The 20,051-nt window shown below is 44.8% G+C and overlaps 1 protein-coding gene across 1 annotated transcript; it reads left to right on the top strand.

Moving 5' to 3' along the window:
• Positions 1-1,332: 1,332 nt before the first annotated feature.
• Positions 1,333-19,313, top strand: slc2a3a (solute carrier family 2 member 3a). The gene is made up of 11 exons (XM_063185048.1): positions 1,333-1,466; positions 2,950-2,956; positions 7,583-7,687; positions 8,702-8,862; positions 11,498-11,738; positions 12,778-12,940; positions 15,383-15,570; positions 16,626-16,730; positions 16,827-16,925; positions 17,072-17,275; positions 17,541-19,313. The coding sequence occupies exons 1-11, from the start codon at positions 1,333-1,335 to the stop codon at positions 19,311-19,313; spliced, it is 3,180 nt and encodes a 1,059-aa protein (XP_063041118.1).
• The last annotated feature ends 738 nt before the right edge of the window (positions 19,314-20,051 follow it).

The raw sequence follows: 20,051 nt of genomic DNA, 5'->3' as shown, positions 1-20,051 counted from the left end.
ATCGCATCTCTTCAGTTCAAATTACAACAATTATCATTATTATCCTATATATCCTAATGGAGCTCCATCTCAAAGACCTAGACTATGGTTATGAAATCGTTCGCTGGAATCCACTGGTATATGGGGGGCCTTGTTATGGTAAAGTTTGGGAACGCCTGGTCAAGTCTGTTTGCCCATTTTCTTTGTGTTCCTGTATCTGTCCAGCAGGGCGCAGTGTTCTCATACTGTTCCTTAATGGGATTAGTTCAAGCATGTAAGTTTGTGGTTTGTGGGCCCATGTTCATTTAGAGAAAACTCAATTAGGACAATTAAACATGAATGAACTATACATTAACTATTAAATTAGTTTAGAATGCATATTTGTATTAACTTAGAGGGTTGTTGAAGTAATAGTGACACTGCTTGGCCTTCATCAACATTGATTTCATCAACAGAATACGACATTTTCATGGACTATTATTTGCTGTGTGCTGGGTTAACATAGCCTACATGTTACTGAACCAACTCCAGCCGACGTTGCATGCCATTGCAAGTTGAGTCACTTTATATAGCACATTAAAAACGCAACACAGTTGGCGCTTTGAGTGCTGCGCACAATATAATCAACATTTGACTTGACATTTGCCCTGTGCTGTCACATATACGCAGGAGAAGACCTGTATTTGTTATGAGTCATACGCTAGGCTATCTATAGACCTAATCATCCAATCATCAAATGCAGAACACGAAATGCACAACGACAGATTCATTGCGTCGGTGACACAATCTCTGCATTGCCGTGCTAGGCTGCTATAGAGGAAACTTTTTATCCTCAATGGATGACGTGTGCTGCTCACGATTGAATCATCCAATACCACATATCCACAGCCTAGGCAACACCCCGAACGACATTCTGACAACCTTATGTCTAAAAGTCTAAATTGCTGCCACATATGTCGTAAGCCAGGCTAAAACCGACTGCGTCGAGTAGCCAAGACACATCACAGATATGATAAATATAAGATATTTCAACAGCAGAGTCCCGTAACCCATGTTTCCAGCGTTGGGCGTAGTGGTACCCGGCTGCGTTGCATCAGCAGCATCCCACAGCTGGTGTTCTCAAGGTCGCCAGCGCGATGCATCATGGGAGTGCCATCGGGTCCAGTGCGTGAACACCGGGAAGTGAACGACCACCAGAAGCTCACACTTTATTCGGGAATCAATTAGATCACGGGACCAGGGTGGGAATACGTGTGTGCCGTGACGAACCAGCCGTCACGAGATGTGATGCGAAAGCGGGTCACGGAGAAACGCACGAGAGAGAAAAAAGGGAGGACGCACAGCATCTTTGTAATGGTAGGCGGGGGCGAACCGGGAAACGTGCAGATTGCCTTGTCGTCGCTATATGTGACGAATACCAACGAGTTTGCCGACCGCATTGGTGCCAGTGGGTCAGGAGTAAGCGCGGTCACGATTCGTAATATCAGGTAAGAACAGCCGAATTTGCATTGCTTTCTCACTTTGGTTGGCACTGTAGGTTAGTTGTTCAAGCATGTGCCCAATATAGGCTATAGCAGTTCATAATGTAGCCTACTAATGTTACATAAATCACACCCCATCACTTGATCCAGTGTTATTACGCGCAGCAAATGCACATGGTCTAATATAGTAAATGGCCAGTGTTACGGTTTAATGCGGCCCTGTGATGTGTGGGTGCCCTTGCAGTAGCGTGGTAGTAATAGTGTAGCCTACACGAAGCCAAGTGATGATGATCAGTGGGTGTAGGCTTTTGTTGGTGTTAAGCGTCGCGGAAGGACCTGTTGTACCCCTGGATGCCATTAGCCCCTGTTTCACACATCACTTTGCCTTTTCAACAGTTCATTACGCGTGGAGAGGAACGAGAGGCATTTCGAGCACCGTGTGTTTTAAAACAGCCCCGACTCCATTGGGAGCTCACTCATCTTAGAAACAGAAATTGCTGGCACTCAAGATGGAGGGAGAACCACCGGTAAGTGAATTTAGTACGATATATGTCATAACTATGGCGGAAATGTTCTATTTTGGGCAGTACAGCTGAATGAATAAAACTGAAATAAGTATACCGTAAATAATACATTAATAACACAATGTCAGCATATTCTGATGCTGTGCTCAGGAACATGGTGGTGTGATGCTGCTTCAAGCAAGAGTGTTGTGTAACAGGGTGCATAAGTGTGTGTGTGTGTGTGTGTGTGTGTGTGTGTGTGTGTGTGTGTGTGTGTGTGTGTGTGTGTGTGTGTGTGTGTGTGTGTGTGTGTGTGTGGGAGAGAGAGAGAGAGAGAGAGAGAGAGAGAGAGAGAGAGAGAGAGAGAGAGAGAGAGAGATTCACATCTAAATGAGATCTTGTTGCTGTGGACACATACTTGTATCATACTGTATCAGATATGATGGATGTGATGCAATGATGGCATGTGTTCCATGGACAGCAGTGTGCCCAAAGCGGTTGCCTATACAGTGTCAATCCAATTCAGGATCAGAGTGATGTCTCCCTTCTTCATATGCCCCTATCCAGGGGGACGTCTGGGGTTAGACCAATTTTTTTACAATTGATAATTCAGCCAACACCTCAGAATGAATAGCCTGTGGATAGGTGTGGCAGGAACTTGATAGTGGTCGAGTGTGTCAGTCAGTTCGTCAGTCCGAACAGAAGTCAAGACTCTGAGGTAATCCTAACCAAGTCTTACCATGCCCTTGTACTCATTTCCATACAGTAGTCATCTAACTAGCTATCCTCTGAACCAGATTCATATATGCAGGTAGGCCTATGCCAATGTAAAGCTCCAATGTAAAGCTCTGAGCATGTCATGGGTATACTGTAATTTGGCAGCAGATCTCCGCACAGCCCGACCCGGCCAACTTCACACTGAGGCAGCACGTGTTTTACATGTATGTTGTTTGTTTCGGATGCTCTTTGTGTTATCTCTGTGTCAGGTGGCCTGTGTGTGTGTGTGTGTGTGTGTGTGTGTGTGTGTGTGTGTGTGTGTGTGTGTGTGTGTGTGTGTGTGTGTGTGTGTGTGTGTGTGTGTGTGTGTGTGTGTGTGTGTGTGTGTGTGTGTGAGAGAGAGAGAGAGGGGGGGGAGAGAGAGAGAGAAAGAGAGGTAGAGAGAGAGAGAGAGAGAGAGAGAGAGAGAGAGAGAGAGAGAGATCAGTGGAAGTCCAGCCAACTGTCTCCCTCAGAGCGTTGTTATGACAACGTGGGTGGGGCAGCGAAAGTGTGCTTTTAGTGGCAGATTGAGCTGCGGGAGAGAGAGAGAGAGAGAGAGAGAGAGAGAGAGAGAGAGAGAGAGAGAGAGAGAGAGAGAGAGAGAGAGAGTAAATGGTATTATGATGAAAGACTACTTGGCTTTGGGTGATTGATTTTATTGTGAAAGAATGTAAAAGATAGGACATTTTCAGGACAATGCAGAGAAAGTAGACAGGGAGACAGGGTCACTGTAGTCTGAATTGATTTGAAGTTAATGAATTGTAATACATGTATACTTATCCTGGTTGGGTTTTAAGGCCTATGTCATAACAATGGGCCGAGTGATTGTGTTTTACCAGTGTATGAAAGGGCATTGATGTATCAACAAACAGCAGGAGACATAGAGTCAAGTCATGTCAGCTTTATTGTCAGTTTCTTCCATATGCACAGGTCATACAGGACAAAGAAATTGAAATTCTGTTTCTTTCCATCCCATTGCAGGACATAGACATACACAGGACTGAGAATAACAGAACAGGACCAGTCACAGTATACAAGTAGTGAGTAATAATAAAGTGATAAAGTAATAAACAACAACTGAACATTTAACACTGAACTTGTAACATATAAGAAAAAAATAAAATAGAATGACATAATGACAGACAAAAAAGACCCCCATGAGATTTAACAAGACCCCAGGGTTCAGGCCGGCTTTGAAAGGCACCATGTTGAGCCAAAGCTATTAATTGTTTATGGTGATAGATTAACATTCAGTAAATAAATCATTACTTTCACCTTTAGCCCATTGTTGACATGCATAATTGGATATTGACATTTAGAAACACCTTTCTATAGCCCACAGTGTTACCTAGACAGCGGCAGGCCTTCGGGAATATATTAACCAATCATCACAGTCCCCTCCCCACCAGCCAGATTTCCAGGAAGTCTCCAGACAGTGGTGGTCTTTTTATGTGTCCTTGGAAAGAGAGATGTCTAGGCTTCTTAAGGTCTTCTTGGCTGCTGAAACAGTCCAGGGATCGTTTGGCTCGAGCTCAGCTGATAGTGCACCCTCAGCAGAAGCTGCTGTGAGAGGCCTGCAGACCCGCATTCGAGACAGGAAATAGCCTACAGTTCACAAATGTGATCTGTTCAATACAGTAGCCACCAGGAAGTAGGTCACAGTCTAGAATGCTATCATGAGTCATCATGAAAAAAAGACACATGATACCCTGATACCATATGATACTGATGTCACTACCTGTATGTAGCATCTTAGTGCAGATGGGCTCACCGGTGAAAAAGCTCAACTATGTAGTCTACATTAGTGTTTCCCAACCTTTTTTTGTCTTGTGTACCCCCTAAACATAATTGTACCATGAGTAACCCCTACCACATGTTTTACATCACTTTTCCTATTCCAATGTCACTAATCTCCATGCATTTGTTAAAATGACATTTTTCCAAGTACCCCCTGCAGTGTGCTCGTGTACCCCTAGTGGTACACATACCCCTGGGTGGGAAACACTGGTCTACATCACAACAACATGGCTATGATATTACAGAGGGTCTTAAGAAACAGATTAGCACTAGGTTATTATTTTCAGTTTTTATGAAAATAAGTTTATAGCAGAGGCTAGTACCTTTATTAATCCCAAGGAAATTTAAGTGTCCAGCAGCATACAAAACTACACAGATACAAAGGACACAATACACATTTGTGCACAACATACAGTATGTCACATATCACGCACTCGCATACATACACAGTAAACATACACACACACACACGTATACATGCACATATGCGTTCACACACTCACACACTGACAAAGGCTATATCTATGCGAAGAGGGTGAAGACACCATCTCTGCTGTACATTTCTAAGAGTCAGAGTGGTAATTAATTAATGTAATTAAATTGTTTTGTTCTAGTAAAGATTGACGCTAACGCCACCTGAAAGTAAGTTATTTTCAGGATTGTCACTTTCATCATGTAAAAGCATGGCGTTAGTCTTGGCAAGGTCCTTGCAAAGTCAATCGATCAACCCACCCATTAACACCTTGGATTCCCGATGTAAGTCACATGGTATGCACAAGGAAGAGGGGGATATTATGCCTTCTACTGTACAGTTCATGTGAGACATTTACAACCACAATCATATAATTGTACTGACAGACAGACACCAAAGGGTAGCCCCTTAATGTCTGCTGTTCAACTAGTGGAACACTAGTCAGTGAAAAACCAGTACTACCACCACTATGACAGTGCACAGGGCCTTTAGTAATACCAGAGAGAGTATAGAGAGAGAGGTTCCATTGGCCCATTGTTTCCGGGTTCTATTATTGCAAGGGGGGGGATCCCCCTTTAGGCAGACCTAGGCAGACCTAAGGACTGTTCTATTCAATGCTAGGAGTATTATGACACGCCCCTTTAGGCAGACCGGAACCTGGTCATGTTAGGTGCCCATAGCAACCTATTACATTGGCATATCTCTATATACTTAAATAATCTCTGCTAATACCTTACGAGTTGTTCATTGCCATTCTGGTAACAGCTAATTAATAACAGGGGTCCTGTTTTACTGTGTTAAGGACACATGTTACATTAAAATGCTGATTTACCCAGCAACACCCAGCTCAGCTAAGATATTGACATTCTAGAGCTCCACTGGCCGCCTGCCATGTCTGTTTATGTTTTTAGTGCTGTGTTTTGTCTGTCGCCTCCAGAGAGGGAGACTAGCTTTGGAGTGCTTTGAATTTTGTTGCTTTGAATTTTTTGGCCTCAATCGTAGACATATCACCCCTATGAGTATTGAAACATCACTAGAATTGGTACACACAAAGCAGTAAAATTGTTATTATGTAGCCTACAGACTGCATTGAGGTATGTTTTTCACACTAGCAAATTAACCCGAATTGATCTGTCTCCCAAATCCTTATGAACACTTGTCTTAGCTTCTCAGTTGACTGATTTGGCATCCAGCAGTTCAATGCTTTGACAACAAGCATACGGTATGTTAACCACATTGTGCTACTTGTGCTAGGGGCAAAACACATTTGGCCAGTGCAAGTGTAGCGGTATGCGTGTGTACTCCCTCCATTCACATCATCACATGTACAGTATGTGTGACTGTTACAGTAATCAGTTTCTGGTGCTTGGTTTTGATATTGTGGTGCTGCACCAAATAATGGTCTGTGTAGGGACACGCAGAACCAAACCAAGAGCATTTGGACCCTTTGATGTGAAAACACTCTACTGTAAGTGCTACTCTTAATGGGCTTGTACTCCCTGCACACTTACTTGCTGAGAGTGAGCATATTGCATTTCATGATGCCGTCCAGAGTGCTGTCTGCCTTCTCCTGTGTGCAGCGTGACTTTGTGTAACTGTATGTAGGTCAACTCTTCTGGTCAAAAGATGAGACTCAACCAAATGCATGTATACATTGAGTCTACCATGCACCTGCGTGCGTACAGTGCTGTTTGTAGTTTTCCAATCGATGGTTGTTAGCACAGTTGTCGTTTTTTGTTGTTGTCCTTTTTAATTTTGTTATTGTGAGTTCTTGGCAAGGAGGCTTGTGATCTCTCTCTCTCTCTCTCTCTCTCTCTCTCTCTCTCTCTCTCTCTCTTTCTGTGTGTGTGTGTGTGTGTGTGTGTGTGTGTGTGTGTGTGTGTGTGTGTGTGTGTGTGTGTGTGTGTGTGTGTGTGTGTGTGTGTGTGTGTGTACATCCGTGCATGCAAGTGTGTTTGTGTGCGTGCGTGCGTGCGTGGTGTGTGTGTGTGTGTGTGTGTGTGTGTGTGTGTGTGTGTGTGTGTGTGTGTGTGTGTGTGTGTGTGTGTGTGTGTGTGTGTGTGTGTGTGTGTGTGTGTGTGTGTGTGTGTGTGCTGTAGTATGTGTTATTGTGTGTATTTCTGAAATGGATAAAAATATCTCAAGCCAGCAGACAGTATACATAACCTGAGTTGCTCTCCAAAATGACCACAACCGTAGGCAGTTTAATAAATGCTGTTGTCACCCCTGGCAACCGTAGTTAGCCTCCCCAAATGTCAGTGTGTGCCATCATCCAATTACCTCTGAGTGCAGCATTAGTCATTCACGAGGGAGTAGATTGTTTTGCCCGCCTTTTAACTTCTCGTTCCCTCTTTCTGTCTTTCTTTCTCCATTCTCCTCATCCATTCTCTTTCCTTTCTCTCTCCTTTATCCTCTCTATCTTTCTCCATTTCTCTCTCTCTCTGTCTCTCACTCTCTGTCTCTCTCTCTCTCTCTAATATATTCCTCCCCCCTCTCTCTCGCGCTAACATATCCCTCCCTCTCTCTCTCTCTCTCTCTCTCTCTCTCTCTCTCCCTCTTATATATATTTCCCCCTCTCTCTCTCCGTTTAGAAACCCAAGCAGGTGACATGCTATCTCCTGTTCTCCCTGGGCACTGCAGTCATCGGCTCCCTTCAGTTTGGCTACAACACCGGAGTCATCAATGCACCAGAACAGGTGTGTGTGTAGTGTGTGTGTGTGTGTGTGTGTGTGTGTGTGTGTGTGTGTGTGTGTGTGTGTGTGTGTGTGTGTGTGTGTGTGTGTGTGTGTGTGTGTGTGTCTGTGTGTGTGTGTGTGTGTATGCATGCACGCATGCACATGAGTGTGTCCACTACCTCCAATCCATTGTAAGTGTTCAAATGTCAAACGTAAATCACACACAGTGCCAAGCTACAGCGATGCTAAGATTGAAAGTTTCATGATGAATCGTTTTTATGATGGCATGCGAAAATTCCCGTAATTTATGCCCATACTTCTGTGCCATGCTTTGTACATTTCTCCTGTTATCGATACCCTTACTACCTGTGTTAGAGAATCTGTGCACACTGTTCTTGTTCCCAGTTTTGTTAACATCTTATTAGGGCTGCACGATTATGGAAAAAATCATAATCACGATTATTTTGGTCAAAATCGTAATCACGATTATTTTGGTCAAAATCGTAATCACGATTATTAATCACAAGTATTGATTTTTTGCAGACTTTTTTGAAAATTATAACAAGATGAAATATAACCAAGAGTGAATTATGTACGGGATGAACAAAATAAAATGAATTGTAATAATTATGTTAAGGTAATAGCATGAAACTTAGGTGGACAGATTTCTGGCCAGAAACACCAGCCTGTCAGTATGTTCTGGCTTCAGGGACGCTCTCAAAGGTAGGTCACTATTGCCACGATTAAATCACGATTGAAATCACGACTTCGATTTCACAATTTTATCATGATTTTCGATTATTTTCGATTAATTGTGCAGCCCTACATCTTATGGAGACCTTAATGGTCGAAACATTGTTTTTCGGAACTGGAAACAGAAATAGTGTGACAACGTTCTCTTCTCAATCTTTTTTTCATCCAGCACCTATTGAGTTACGGGTATTTGTGTTCATAAACTGCCTACCCTAACATGTTTTGTATGTTTGGATACCATTAACTGCGTACCCTAACACTTTTTGTATGTTTGAATAACAGAAACTGCGTGGCTTCTTCAACAACACCTGGATTGAGCGCTATGGCACGCCTATTCCGGCAGGCACCTGCACCATCGTGTGGAGCTTGGCAGTTGCCATCTTCAGTGTGGGCGGCATGATTGGCTCCTTCAGTGTGGGCGTCATGGCCAATTACTTTGGCAGGTTAGTGTCACACACACAACCCCTATTATAAAGTGAAAGAGGTTCACCTCACCAGGGGAGCATTTCTCAAAAGTGTAGTTGTTAGCAGTTAGCAACTTGGGTAGTTACCAATGGCAAATTGCATTGCAAACAGCAAAGTAGCTAAAATAGTAGAAATGCACTCCAGAGCAGCTCATGTGTGAAAAACTCAATTTTATTTAAAGCTGCATGTTTCTGTTAGTTGTTTTGTTGACATACGTAAAGCCTTGATTCTGGCATTTTGGAAGTTTTACAAGAATCATCAGAATATCCAAACTGCTAAATCTGCAGTCGCTAAATGCACATAGTTCCCTTCCCAGTTCTAGACAAAAAATGAAAAAGTATTCAATTTCCTTTCCCGTTCCCTAAAATGTCAGTGAAGTCGTATGATTGGGCAGCTACCCATACCCCTGTACCCCTGTTACGCTAACCAAGAGAGCGTTGCCATTTTGTTAACAGGTCTACAGGCTTTGGTTGGAGCTAGAGAACTTGTCTTTATTCCGTGATGGGCTATTTCATGTAATGCTTTCGAAATCCCAATGCAGTTCAAGGCAGTCTGACTAAAAACAAGTTGCAGATTTCCACTTTAAAGGAACAGACCACCCTTTTTTGATTTTCACATATTTGCAGTATTTCCCAACATTATTCATGAATGTGCATATCATTTTCGTCTCAGTGTTTTCAGTACTTAGATTTATTGGATCAGAATTATTAGCATAGCTTAGCATAATCACTGGAAGTAACTGGTATCTTTAGCATCAAGCCACAAGTGGTCACTGGACGGAATTAAATTGCCGTTTTACACTCCAGTGAATTTTACATTAATTTTAAAATGGTTTATAAGTACATTTGATTGTGTTTTATTTTGTACCATAGACTTGCATTGCTATGCCTAATGTGGCTATACTGTTAAACGGGGCAATGCAAACACATAGACGAAAATTATATGCACATTCATAAATAATGCTTGGAAATACTGCAAATATGTGAAAATCAAAAAAGGGTGGTCTGTTCCTTTAAGGACATGCCAAGTGTCTAACAATTTTTTCGCGTCTTTATAAAAGTCTTGAGTGATGCACGTTTTTCACTTCTAAGCTGCTCCACCTTCACTCTTTTCTTACTTGAGTTAGTCATCTCCCATTGGCACACAACAACTACAGGTGTACGGAGGAAATAATTATTTTTTCTTATCTATATCATACGTTTTCAGAATGGCTTGACCAAGTTGTAATGTCTTGATGATGCTGTAGTTGTTGCAGTGAAAAAATATTAAGTTAATTAAATTGCCATGCTTTTAAGAAATAAGATTTGTAACTTCATTAATGAAATGGGTTTCTGTAACTTTTGCATGGCCCAGTCCCTCAGTAATATATCAAGTAGGGACCCTTATATAAAGCTGTCCTTCAGCCATCCATAAGCATGACATGCTAATGGACCCCGGCCCATGACGTCCCTCTGAAACACTGTGACTATGACGAAGGGAAAGATGGCAGGAGTTGCCATGTTCTAGCTCCTATTCTTTCTTTCTTTCTTTCTTTCTTTTTTTTTTTTAAAGCTCGGGTCGCCTCTTGGGTTCTCTCCAAACTGTCCTCTCCTGTCACCATCAGACAGGAATCTAAAGGCTGGTTCGGTTGCCGTCCCTTGTGCTAATGCAACATTCTTATTCCTCTTAACCATTTCATATCTCCTTGTTTTCAGAAAGTACCAAATTCTTCATTTGCTATTACAGTATTCACGTTTTTTTTTAATGATAGGCACAATCTAACTTTTGCAATGGATTAGTCATCTGAAAGCCCATTTGGGAAACTCCAACTGTCTCCAGTTCCATTGTCATTGTGACACAGCACTCCACAGCACACAAGTGATCACTGCACACTGCACACAATGAAATTGCATTTATGCCTCACCCGTGCAAGGGGGCAGCCCTCAATGGCAACCCAAGGGAGCAGTGCGGTGGGACAGTACCATTCTCAGGGTACCTCAGTCATGGAGGGGGATGGGGAGAGCACTGGTTAATTACTCCCACCACCAACCTGGCGGGTCGGTAGTCGAGCCGGCAACCTCTGGGCTGCAAGTCTGACACCCTAACCGCTTGCCCATGACTGCCCAGTGCTGAAAATCTTCAGTGGAAATCTGCAACTTGTTTTTAGTCAGACTGCCTTGAACTGTAGTGGGATTTCGAAAGAATTACATGAAATAGCCCATCACGGAATAAAGACAAGTTCTCTAGCTCCAACCAAAGCCTGTAGACCTGTTTACAAAATGGCAACGCTCTCTTGGTTAGCGTAACCAAACAGGTACAGGGGTATGGGTAGCTGCCCAATCATACGACTTCACTGACATTTTAGGGGAAGGGACAGGAAATTGCATACTTTGAATACAATTGAATGCAGTCTTTAGCGACTGCAGATTTTCTTTTTCAACAGACCAGACAGGAGGTCCACTGTATAAGAAATTTGAGTAATGCTGTATTTCCGCTCTTTCCCTATATTTGTCTGTCTGACTGACTTACTGTACTGACTGTATACCTCTCTTTGTCTGGTGCCTGGTGTCTGGTGCCTGGTGCCTGGTGTCTGGTGCCTGGTGTCTGTCTCCGGCTCCTTGTCTCTCCCACCAGGCGGAAGTCCATGTTCATTGTCAACATCCTGGCCCTGATAGGAGGTGCCCTGATGGGGCTGTGCACACTCTGCTCCTCCTTTGAGATGGTCATCGCCGGCCGCCTGGTCATCGGGCTCTTCTGCGGCCTCTTCACCGGTCTCACGCCCATGTACGTGGGCGAGGTGTCCCCTACGCCGCTCCGCGGGGCTTTCGGCACGCTGCACCAGCTAGGGGTGGTGGTTGGCATCCTCATTGCACAGGTAAGACAACTGAGGAAGGGTGCGTTGTGGTGCAGCACGCTAAGCCCCCCACATTTGGGCTTGCATGCCCACCCATGGGGACCCCGGAGTCCGGCCGGGGTAATTTCCCAAACTCCCATGTCTCTCTGTCCCATTCGCTTCCTGTCACCATCTTCGACTATCCTGTCAAATAAAGGCATAAAAGCCCCTAAAAATATATTTATTGATAAAAAGACAACTGGAGAAAAACTAAGGAAGTACGGTATGCTCAGCGTCCAGTGCTTTAACCGCAACTGAAAATTCAAGTAGAGAGCCACTGTAGCAGTGCAAAGAGTTTAGTTTGCTACATTATTCCCATTCCCAAATATTTTCAGCTGTCACCCTTCTTTAGTTTGAGAAAAGGCTGGCAATGGTGTTAGTAGTCACATGTAGGATTAAAAGATACTTCTTTGATGGGAATGTGAAGTTGTCTCTGATTGCATTTTCAACAAATCACTGAAATTTCTCAAAACAGCGGGTTAGAAACACTGTGCTGACCTAAAAGCTTTTTTTTATTTTGTTGTTTATTGAATCAGTAAAATGACCTAGAAAACCACATGAACTAAAGTTCCACTCCTTCCACTCCGCTCCTCCACACTTGTATCAGGTTTACTTTCCATTCTGTACTCGTATTGCATTTTATTGTTTATACTGCACACATCCATGTTCATGTATTTTACCCCGTTTTGCACCTAACCCCACATTGCTCCAGGGCAGTGGTGTAGTCTACTTTTTTATGGTGGGTATGCTGTATATTTGAGCATTTTTTGAAGTGGGTATACTGTATATATTTGTGCTATTCAAAACAATGGATCAATCAATTTTAAGTGGGTGTACTGAAATCCCTGAAATTTAGAAGTGGGTATACTCCGTATACCCGCGTTCTACGTAGACTACACCACTGCTCCAGGGACTTTAACAATACCCTTTAAAATAACTAAGTTGCCTTGGATGAAAGCGTCAGCTAAGTGTAATGTAATGTGTGCTTGCTTCGGTCTGTCTGTCTGTCTGTCTGTCCCAGGTGTTTGGACTGGAGGCTCTGCTGGGTTCGGACCTGCTTTGGCCGGTGCTGCTGTCCCTGACGGTGATCCCGGCGGTGTTGCAGTGCCTCCTGCTGCCCTTCTGCCCCGAGAGCCCTCGCTACTTGCTCATCAACCTCGCCAAGGAAGAGGAGGCGCGCAAAGGTTAATATTACACCTCCGAGGGGGACCTTCAGCACTCTCGATAGTTGACTATAGCCAATAAATATTAAACTGTTAGTCATTGGATGGTGCGGTATATTTGGGTAAGGAGGGAGAGGCACGCAAGGTAATTACAACAGAGACCGTGGATAAGGTAGAGACGAGCAAGCCCATACTGTTCCGGAATCCATTTGACGTCAGGTGAACGGCCCCTTTAGGACAGTGTGTCTCAACCTTTTTTTTGGCGAGGCACCCTTTCAATTCATGAAAAATGTCAAGGCACCCAAAACCAACAAGCCCTAATATTGCATCGCATCCGATATGACACAAGCTTGGAAAAGTAACACATTTGGAGATGTCACACAACCTATGTTCGAAGTTGCAACTTACTGGGGTGACCTAAATTTACTTTATTGTGCGTAAATGGCAGATGAAAGATTCCACTGACTAAGCATTCATTTATTAATTTAGACAAATATGTATTATATTATGTAATTTATTTATCAGCCACGTTTCCGCGGAACCCCTGAGGGGGGCCTGTGGCACCCCAGGGTGCCCCGGCACCCCGGTTGAGAAACACTGCTTTAGGAGATCAGCGGAGGTTGAGAATAAATGGAGTTCCCTTAGCGCTGTAGATGGCGGTAGCGCACACCACACGAACCGCCACCAAACGCCTCATAAAGAGCAGAAGAAGGAGTGGACAATGCCCCCTTTGGAGAATGAACTTGAACACACTCCTTTACGTGTTGTGATGTATCTTATTCTACTAGATCACCAACTGATTTGTTTAGTTGAGCTTGCATACTCCCTACTTTTGGCCCCTTCTTATTTAATTCATCTCTCCTGTTCTCTTTGCTGCACTCACTCAAACATAGGAGGTGATTTGTGTTTCTGCTCAGTAACGCTGAGTGGGACATTGTTGACCTGAGCGCAGAAGGTGAAGTGCAGGAGGCTAACAGCCGGTGCTGTCACGTCATCTGCATCTAACTAGGGCCCACTTGGAAAAGAGGCAACTGCCTCAATGTGACTACCCTAGTAAAATAAAGGAGAAATACATTAAATAAAACAAAAATAGCACTGGCAGAGTAGGTGGATTGGAACAAGCCGTCACTTTCATGCCTGTGAGCGTTTTCCTGCAGATTTTCAATTAAATTCAAAGCAAGTCGTTTCTTGAAGTGTTTTAGTGGTCAGTCAAGTAGCAGATTGGATGAAAATCATTTCTTCACATTTCACTTTGTAGCCCTCGATGTGAATTTGAAGGATCTGCTCATCTCTTTGTTTTTATGAGAGACAATTTTCAATCTGTAGAGCGCCAATGATAAAAAAAACGACGTCGCCTCTTAATGCACGCCATTCCACAAGTGGAATGCTGTAATAGTCACTGAAAAGCCTTCCGCACTGAAAAACTACCGCATTACCAGAGATTCTTTAAGGATATAGAGATTATGCCAATGAAATAGGTTGCTATGGGCACCTAACATGACCAGGTTCCGGTCTGCCTAAAGGGCGTGTCATAATACTCCTACAATGAATAGAACAGTCCTTAGGTCTGCCTAGGTCTGCCTAAAGGGGGATTCCCCCCCTCCCCCTTGCAATAATAGAACCCGGAAACAATGGGCCAATGGAACCTCTCTCTCTCTACTCTCTCTGGCATTACTACACCACTATGACAGTACACAGGGTTGTTGTTAATATACTATGGGTTGTTCACTGCCATTCTGGTAACAGCTAATTTATAATAGGGCCTGTGTCTTACTGGGTCAAACATAATCACGTGTACCTGCCTCTGGTTACTAAAAGAGTAAAGATGCCCTTGAGGGTCCCACTGTGAGATTTGTCTATATACGGTGAAACCTGGCCAATCCCCTGTTTTCATGCAGCCTTCAAAAGATTCCAAACAAACCATCTGTTTCCATAACTACTCTTTGTGAATCATAAATATCTCCAAGAGCAGTTGATAGAATAACCGTTTTTTTTTTTTTGCGCATTTTAAAAGCGCAAGATTTCAACGAGCTGTTTAATTACTTGACCCTACATGGTAACTTGTTTCAGGACAAAACCAGAACAGCCGACTTTGTAGAAATAGTACACGTAACCTAGCCGTGCTAACACAAATGTAGGGCAGACATTGTTTGTTGTTGGAACTTCTGAAGCTTGCAGGAGGAGAGAAGTGCCGTACACTCTCAAGTTAAATGAATACGTTTTTAATGTGACAACGTTTCAGCCTGACGGTCTTCCTCAGGTCACGTGTGAAATAACAGATAGTATCTTGCCTTTTAAAGGGAAAGCTCAATTGCTCCCACCTCTGAACCTCTGAAGCTAGCATAGAACCATGGGACCAGAGATCAAAGCACTGTTTTCTCTACGGCCCTAGTATGACCCCTTGGTCTTGCACATCTATCTTATAATGTTTGTGTCGGTGTGGGTGTGGGTGTGTTTCCTCAGCCCTGGTGCGGCTTCGTGGGGTTGAGGATGTGAGCAAGGACATGCAGGAAATGAAGGAGGAGAGTGCCAAGATGGCCATGGAGAAGAAGGTGACCATTGCCGAGCTCTTCCGCACGCAGGCCTACCGGCAGCCATTGCTCATTGCCGTCATGCTGCAGCTCTCCCAGCAGCTCTCGGGCATCAACGCGGTGAGTACTCGCTCGTTCACGCATACACACACATACACACACACACACACACACACACACACACACACACACACATATACACACACACAGAGAGATACACACACATATACACACACACACACACACACAGGCCCACACACACTAACACACACACACACACACACACACACACACACACACACACACACACACACACACACACACACACACACACACACACACACACACACACACACACACACACACACACACACACACACACACTACCCTACCACCAGTCCATGATCATCGCCATCATGCTGCAGCACACGATTAGTGGTCTACAAATCCCGCAGTGCATCTGCAGCAAGAGAGATTAGGTTTTAACAGGGGATATCAGCATTGCAGTCAGTTGAGGGCTATAGGGGGGTAAAGAGTGAGCAGTGCGGTGCAGTGCGTACGGTATGTGCACCACGCAACACCACTGATCTCTAGAATACCAACTCAACTCATATCAATCTCATGCCAAGATGACTCATCATAGTGATGACTCATCACTTTCAATTCATGTCAGCCATTTTGGTGCACCTAAAGTAAGTGAATAAGCCTCACCCCTTGGCTTTATAATTAGTAGCTGACGTGGATTAGTACTGACACTTAAGTGTAAGTTCAAGTTCAAGTTCAAGTGTACTTTATTGTCAAAAATCTATGTAACGGGGTTAGCACAGAAGTTTAAAATGGCGTTTGACCAGTCTCCAATGCGCAGTTTAACTAAAACCATTTAAATAAGACATTGATAATAATCTCTCTCTCTCTCTCTCTCTCTCTCTCTCTCTCTCTCTCTCTCTCTCTCTCTCTCTCTCTCTCTCTCTCACTCACACACACACACACACACACACACACACACACACACACACACACACACACACACACACACACACACACACACACACACACACACACACACACACACACAAACAACTAGTCTTACTCATACATGAATTTACAATATGGTAGCTACGTTTGTACTATATAGTATTTGACCCAGAGTCTTTAATTCTTGTTTGGTCCTTCAGGTGTTCTACTATTCCACTGGTATATTTGAGTCTGCTGGAGTGACCAAGCCCATCATTGCCACCATTGGAGCCGGTGCCGTTAACACCGTTTTTACTGTGGTGTCGGTAAGGACATAGACTTAATACTTCATGATAAAAGAGGTTCATGTCATAAACATTGGGTCAGTGTTTATAGCAAAATAACTGTCTTGATTGTTTCAGCTCTTCCTAGTGGAGAGGGCGGGACGTAGGACTCTCCACCTCATCGGATTGGCTGGAATGGCTGTCAGCGCTCTGCTGATGACGATAGCACTCTTATTGGTGCGTTTTTCAATCAAACACAAATTAGCATCTTATTGGGTTGCTATGCCAGTTATACAATTTATGTAATTTTCTCTTTAACTTTAAGTAGGGTATAACTTTCTCTTAACTTTCTCTCTCTGTCTCTATTTCGTTACCCCATGCAGAAGGGCATTCCATCACTGAGTTACCTGAGCATTGGGGCGGTGTTTGCATTTGTGGCATTCTTCGAGCTGGGGCCCGGTCCAATCCCATGGTTCATTGTGGCCGAGCTCTTCTCCCAGGGACCCCGCCCAGCCGCCATGGCCGTTGCTGGTTTCTGCAACTGGACTGCCAACTTCCTGGTCGGGATTAGCTTTCCAAAACTGGAGGTAAAGGTTTTTTTTTGGTCAACTCAATTTGTCCATAAGCATCCAAATATACGTTATCATCCAGATACATATTTTAATAGTGATGTGTACAGCGTTTATTTTGTTGCAGTCTCTTTTAATCAGCGTAGATCAATTTATTTTGCAGAGATACAGTATATTAGTTTATAAATATGTTTATTGACGAGCTGAAAGTGTACTGATCCCTTTGACTCCACTATTCAAATCTGTATCAACCCTGTGTATGTGTGTTGATTCTGCATTGCAGGAGTTGTGTGGGGCCTATGTGTTCATCATCTTCACGGGCTTCCTTATCCTCTTCTTCATCTTCACCTACTTCCGCGTGCCTGAGACCAAGGGCAAGACGTTCGACGAGATCGCCCAATGTTTCAGCCGGGCTCCGCCCCCCACCGACCCCTCTGGCGAAGCCCCGGCAACCGACGACTCCATCACGCCGGTGAAGGAGAAGGTCCCCCTGATGACTTCCAACTCTACTGCCAACGACGTGAGTGTGTCATCGGCGGACGACAGGACCACTTCCACCACCCCACTTCTGGCCGCCTCCAACACTGACACCTCCAAGCCTGCACAATCACCAGTAGTATCAGCAGCACCAAGCACAAAGCCAGAGCCTTCTCCTACTACGCCAGCCCCAACCCCATCCCCGACACCAGCTCCTGCTCCTGCCAAGCCCGCCGAGGCTACATCCACTACCGCCACCAGCAGCAAGCCTGCCGATAAGGCAAAGTCACCTTTGGAGACCGTCACACCTGTTGCCGCTGCTGCTCCAGCTGTCAAACCAGCCAGCGAGGCCAAGGCTCCGGCTCCACAGCCTGCTACCGAAGCTAAGAAGCCTGCCCCTCAACCAGTCGCAGCAGACACCAAAAGTTCAGCAGCGCCCAAGCCGGTGGAGACTCCGAAGCCTGCTGCCCCACAACCAGTCCCAGACACGAAGAGTCCAGCTCCTAAACCAGTGGAGACGAAGGCTGCCGCTCCAACACCACCGGCACCAGAAACGAAGTCTCCAGCACCTAAAGCACCAGAGCCCAAGAGTGTCGCACCACCAGAACCAGTAGCAGAGACCAAGACCCCAACACCTAAACCAGCGGAGACAAAGAGCGCTGCCCCAGCCCCACCAGCGCCAGAGCCGAAAAGCAGTCCGGCACCTAAAGCCCCAGAGTTGAAGAGTCCAGTAGCAGATGTGAAAAGTCCGGCGAAGCCAGTGGAGGAGCCGAAAGCCACAACTCCAAAAGCAGCGCCGGCTCCAGCAGAAGTCAAGAGTCCAGCAGCTCCAGCCCCAGCCCCAGCTCCAGCACCAGAGGCTAAATCTCCACCTGCTCCTGCTCCTTCAACTCCGGCTCCTAAATCTCCTCCTCCTGCAGTAGAAGCTAAAAGTCCCTCCGTACCACCACTGGCGGACACCAAGACTGAGTCTCCAAAGCCAGCTGCAGACGCCAAGTCTCCTGCTGCTGACTCCAGGAGTCCTGTGGTAGACATGAAGAGTCCTGTTGCACCGCCTGAAGCCAAGAGTCCGAGTCCTGCAGCAGCAGCACCACCACCACCGGTTGCAGAAGCCAAGAGTCCTGCTGCTCCACCACCTGCTCCTGAGGCAAAGAGTGCCCCTCCACCTTCAAAACCAGCTGAAGAAGTAAAGAGTCCAGTGGCACCTTCTCCTCCTGTCGTAGAAACAAAAACACCACCAGTCAAAGCTCCTGCAGCAGCACCGGCAGCTGAGGTGAAGAGCTCACCTCCTCCACCAGCTCCTGAAGCAAAGAGTCCTGCTGCTCCTGCTGCACCTGTTGCTCCACCTCCAGCATCAACCAATGTGAAGAGCCCTACAGAAGATGTCAAAAGTTCCCCTGTGAAGCCTGCAGCTGAGATGAAAAGCCCCACTGCTCCAGCAGCAGCAGCAGCAGCAGATCTGAAAAGTCCTGCAGCACCACCCACAGCAGAGGCCAAGTCCCCTTCGCTTAAGCCAGGTGATGAAGATGTGGCCTCAGGTCTCAAGAAGGAGACGAGTTCAACAGATAAAGAAGTCTAGGAGGAGTCGGGAGACAAGGCAAGGGGGATAAAAGGGAGGAATGGGAGAAGAACTTTCTGTCGGATTGGTGTATGGTGTATCATTGTCATGGTGTATCCATCACTTATGTTTTTGTAAGATGCGCTTTTGGACTCACCTTCCCTGTCTGAGTCTGAGTAGCCGGACATATGGTGCAATATTGTAGTTCGCCTACATTTTTGAAGTATGTTTTTTATATTTTACTGTAGTTGTGTACTTTTGTCACTTTGAGTGAGGTTGAAAAGGGACTTGTCCATTTTGTAGCCTTAACTTATCTATTTATTTATTGAAAGGCTTTACAATATGGAGATGCCAAAGTGTCCGGGTTAACCCACAAAGACCTCAAACATCCTTTTGTGTAATGTTTCAGTGTATAAAAAAGAACAAAAGGTTAGTATTGGTGGCCTAAATATTTTCAAATTAAGTGTAGATTACCTTTTTAAAAACATTGGGTTAGGTTAGGGCAGGTATGTTTTGACACCAAATGCCATGAGAAGACAAGGGAATATTTCCAACCATGATCCATGAAGCTCTGACTATTCAGCTATCAAGCGCCATGCTACTCTTATTTGGCAGGCCCCACATAACAAATGAAAAGGTCTTACTTGTGCATTTGGCATTTTAAGCTGATTGTCTTAATAAACTGCTAAATAGCTGCATAGGGGAAATGACAATCACCCATAGTCCATAGCATCAGAAAAAGCACAAAGTACAAAAGCT

The sequence above is a fragment of the Engraulis encrasicolus genome, chromosome 20 (assembly GCF_034702125.1).
Source record: "Engraulis encrasicolus isolate BLACKSEA-1 chromosome 20, IST_EnEncr_1.0, whole genome shotgun sequence".
Lineage (NCBI taxonomy): Eukaryota > Metazoa > Chordata > Actinopteri > Clupeiformes > Engraulidae > Engraulis > Engraulis encrasicolus.
This window is presented reverse-complemented; position numbering and strand designations above follow the sequence as displayed.